Genomic DNA, 3,845 nt, shown 5'->3' on the forward strand with positions numbered 1-3,845 from the left:
GGATACTTCAAGTTTAAACTTTATACAACATAAGTATAGAGTTACATCACGTTATGTTATCAGCTGTACACGTCTTTCTTGTCCACTAAGTCACACTGTACACGTCATTCTTGTCCACTAAGTCACACTGTACACGTCATTCTTGTCCCCTAAGTCACACTGTACACGTCATTCTTGTCCACTAAGTCACACTTTACACGTCATTCTTGTCCCCTAAGTCACACTGTACACGTCTTTCTTGTCCCCTAAGTCACACTGTACACGTCTTTCTTATCCTTTTGTCCATATACTTGTACTGTACACATTATGTACGCCCATTTCTGTATAACAATATATATATATAGCAGTTAATCTCATGTTATGACGACAACAATCAATATAAATGTACTGTTGAACAATTCACTTCTTGCTATAATTACAACAGGTAAATCAAACAACAATTTAGGGTAAATGCCAAAAAACAGTAATAATGTGTAACGCTGTAGTTCAGGGTTAGAAAACGATCATGTACAGTATGTTACCTCCTCTGTAGTTAATACAGCATCTTCATCAAGGTTTAATATGGCATCGGTTTGAATGAGGGGATGCGGGTGAAAGCGTGAACTGATTGTCTGGAAATAAATGAAAGACACATATTATTAAGATAAAATACTTTAATAATAAAACCGATTATTCGTACGTCTTACTGGCCTCTTTAGACAATTGTAAAAATAAACCCAATATTTATCTCCTGGTATGTAATAGTTGTTAGTCTGTAATATCTTTCATGCAACGGGACGCGAACCACGGTCCTCTAGGCCGTGTCAGACCCTTGTAAACTTGTGGTCAAGTCCGACACAAATATGACTAACCAAGCAAAACAATGGATAATCTGATGATAGGAGATCTTTAGAGAATTTAGTACCAAAACCAGTAAAGTTGGATAATTCGGTTTAAAATGTATGTGTCAAACCTGTTTAGACATTTCGGTCAAAGTTGATTTATGGTTCTAATCCTTACCTTTTTGAAAGATATAACCTACCCAGTTAATGGTCAAAATTCGGCTTTGAAACGTTAACCCTTACCTCCTGAAGTATATAACCTACTCAGCCAATTCAGTGAGACTTTGGCTTTGAAACGTTAACCCTTACCTTCTGAAGTATATAACCTACTCAGCCAATTCAGTGAGACTTTGGCTTTGAAACGTTAACCCTTACCTTCTGAAGTATATAACCTACTCAGCCAATTTAGTGAGACTTTGGCTTTGAAACGTTAACCCTTACCTTCTGAAGTATATAACCTACTCAGCCAATTTAGTGGGACTTTGGCTTTGAAACGTTAACCCTTACTTTCTGAAGTATATAACCTATTAAGCCAATTCAGTGAGACTTTGGCTTTGAAACGTTAACCCTTACCTTCTGAAGTATATAACCTATTAAGCCAATTCAGTGAGACTTTGGCTTTGAAACGTTAACCCTTACTATCTGAAGTATATAACCTACTAAGCCAATTCAGTGAGACTTTGGCTTTGATTGTGATCCTTAACTTTTGGGGTATATTAAGATCTACTCGGCCAATTCGGTTAAAGATTATATACATTCCTAACCCTTACCTTTTTGAGAGGTTATATCATAACCTCCCCTGTTGATTCCGTCACAGCTTCTCTACGTTCTAACCCTTATCTTTCTGGGAGGTTATATCATAACCTACTCTGTTGATTCCGTCACAGCTTCTCTACGTTCTAACCCTTACATTTTTGGCAGGTTATATCATAACCTACTCTGATGATTCCGTCACAGCTTCTCTACGTTCTAACCCTTACATTTTTGGCAGGTTATATCATAACCTACTCTGTTGATCCTGTAACACCTAATCTTACCCTTTGAAGATGTTACATGATAACCTAAACAGTCAATTCAGTAACAGGTTGGATATGGTTCTAACCCTTACCTTTTGGGGAGGTTGTATGATGTTGACTGGAACAGGAACGTGAGGCAAGTTGGAGACTGTAGGAGGCGCAGTTTCTCCATTCCACAACACCATAATCTGTATTATACAAGGTGTTATAGAAACACGATATATATGATAGGTAAAAACAGACAACAACAACAAACATTATATAGAGAAATATTTATTAAAATAAACTACTTGTAATCTTGTAGACAAACAACTATTATGCTAAAATAACAAGTTTCAAGAACAAGATATTTTTCTTCTTTTCATGTACACAAGAAAAACTGTTTTTGTTTTTTTTATGGCATATCGTATTGCGCTGTCAGGTTACAAAGGTATTTCAACTGCCCGTTCCATGAAAAGGAGATGATATTTAGGCCTCTGCAGAATGTTTTGGTATAGAATCCGAAACGTTGTATCCGTTTCGTTCAATAGACAGTTGTAGTTCATTAAATATCTGAAACCTACTATATCTGATCTGCCTCAAGTTCCATTGTAATTACAATATTATTGTTACATTGTTGCTACAGGAGGGAAGTCTTAGAACAATATAGATTAGCAACGTTATTAGATAGCTCTTTGACAGTTCTCGCCTAGGCCCGGATAAGGCGCTCGATTTATCAATCTGAGGGTCGCGGGTTCGAATCCCCGTCCCACCAAACATGCTCGCCTTTTCAGCCGTCGGGGCGTTATAATGTGACGGTCAATCCCACTATTCGTTGGTAAAAGAGTAGCCCAAGAGTTGGCGGTGGGTGGTGATGACTAGCTGCCTTCCGTCTAGTCTTACACTGCTAAATGAGGGACGGCTAGCGCAGATAATCCTCGTGTAGCTTTGCGCGAAATTCAAAAACAAACAAACAGTTCTCGCCATAAATCTCTCTCCCACAAAGTAATTGCACAATAACATACTTTGCAAAGTAACATGAATTTTAACGTTAATGAAGGAAAAAAATCCTGTTACTTGAAAAACAGTGATGAATATTTTGTTTCCTTTGTGGAATTTCGCGCAAAACTTCTAGAGGTCTGTTGCACTAGCTGACCCTAATTTAGGAGTGATAGTTCGAATACAAGCTAGGCAACCCCACCCACCACCAACTCTTGGGCTAATTTAAATGAATAACAATATAACGTTCTCACGGCTGAAAGGACCAGCGTGTTAGGTAATGGTATTCGAATTCGCGACCCGCACATTTCGAGTCGAGCGCCCTCACCATCATCACAGTTAAATCTTTAATAAAAGATATTATTTAAAAATGTGCAAGAAGTAATTATGTGAACAACTAAACAACATTGTCAACTTACTCTTGAAATAAACGAAGATTTGGCGAGATTTTTGATGAGCCGGAAAAGTGGTGAAGAGGATGACACGACTGGCAACGTGGCGTAGATGACAGCGGTGAAATTATGGCGTAAGGATGTCTCAAGGTGGCGCCAGTGAAAAGGGAAATCTCGTAAAATGTCAGAGAACTGGGGAAACGTTACAAGTGTCCCAGGGTGGGAATTCCAAACAAAATAGCTTCGAGAATTATGAATATTTATCCTATCCCGAATAATCTGAAAGAGATAAGAATTACAAATTAGATTCAAGATGAGAATTCCAAACAAAATGGCTACATAATTCTAGGCTTAGTGAAAAAAATGAAAACGAAACAGAATTGGACAAGAAGAATCTGAACAAAACTGGATACCTTAAAAATATTCTAGTGCTTGAAGTATCCGTGACTTAGTGGACAATAAAGACGTGTACAGTGTGACTTAGGGGACAAGAATGACGTGCACAGCCTGGCTTAATGGACAAGAAAGACGTGTACAGTGTGACTTAGGGACAAGAATGACGTGTACAATGTGACTTAGGGGACAAGAATGACGTGCACAGCCTGGCTTAGGGGACAAGAATGACGTGCACAGCCTGG

The 3,845-nt window shown here is 38.3% G+C and overlaps 1 protein-coding gene across 1 annotated transcript in view; it reads right to left on the bottom strand.

The window, feature by feature from the left end:
* The window catches only part of LOC106475189 (exostosin-1a-like), a gene marked incomplete at its 5' end in the record, with an annotated part of 11,739 nt that extends 8,187 nt beyond the window's left edge, over positions 1-3,552 (bottom strand). Inside the window, 3 exons of the mRNA XM_013935886.2 lie at positions 522-611; positions 1,930-2,025; positions 3,235-3,552. Of these exons, the coding sequence (XP_013791340.2) occupies positions 522-611; positions 1,930-2,025; positions 3,235-3,552 (504 nt within the window). The remainder of the gene's footprint in view (positions 1-521; positions 612-1,929; positions 2,026-3,234) is intronic.
* Positions 3,553-3,845: the final 293 nt, after the last annotated feature.

The sequence above is a fragment of the Limulus polyphemus genome, unplaced genomic scaffold (assembly GCF_000517525.1).
Source record: "Limulus polyphemus unplaced genomic scaffold, Limulus_polyphemus-2.1.2 Scaffold8199, whole genome shotgun sequence".
NCBI lineage: Eukaryota > Metazoa > Arthropoda > Merostomata > Xiphosura > Limulidae > Limulus > Limulus polyphemus.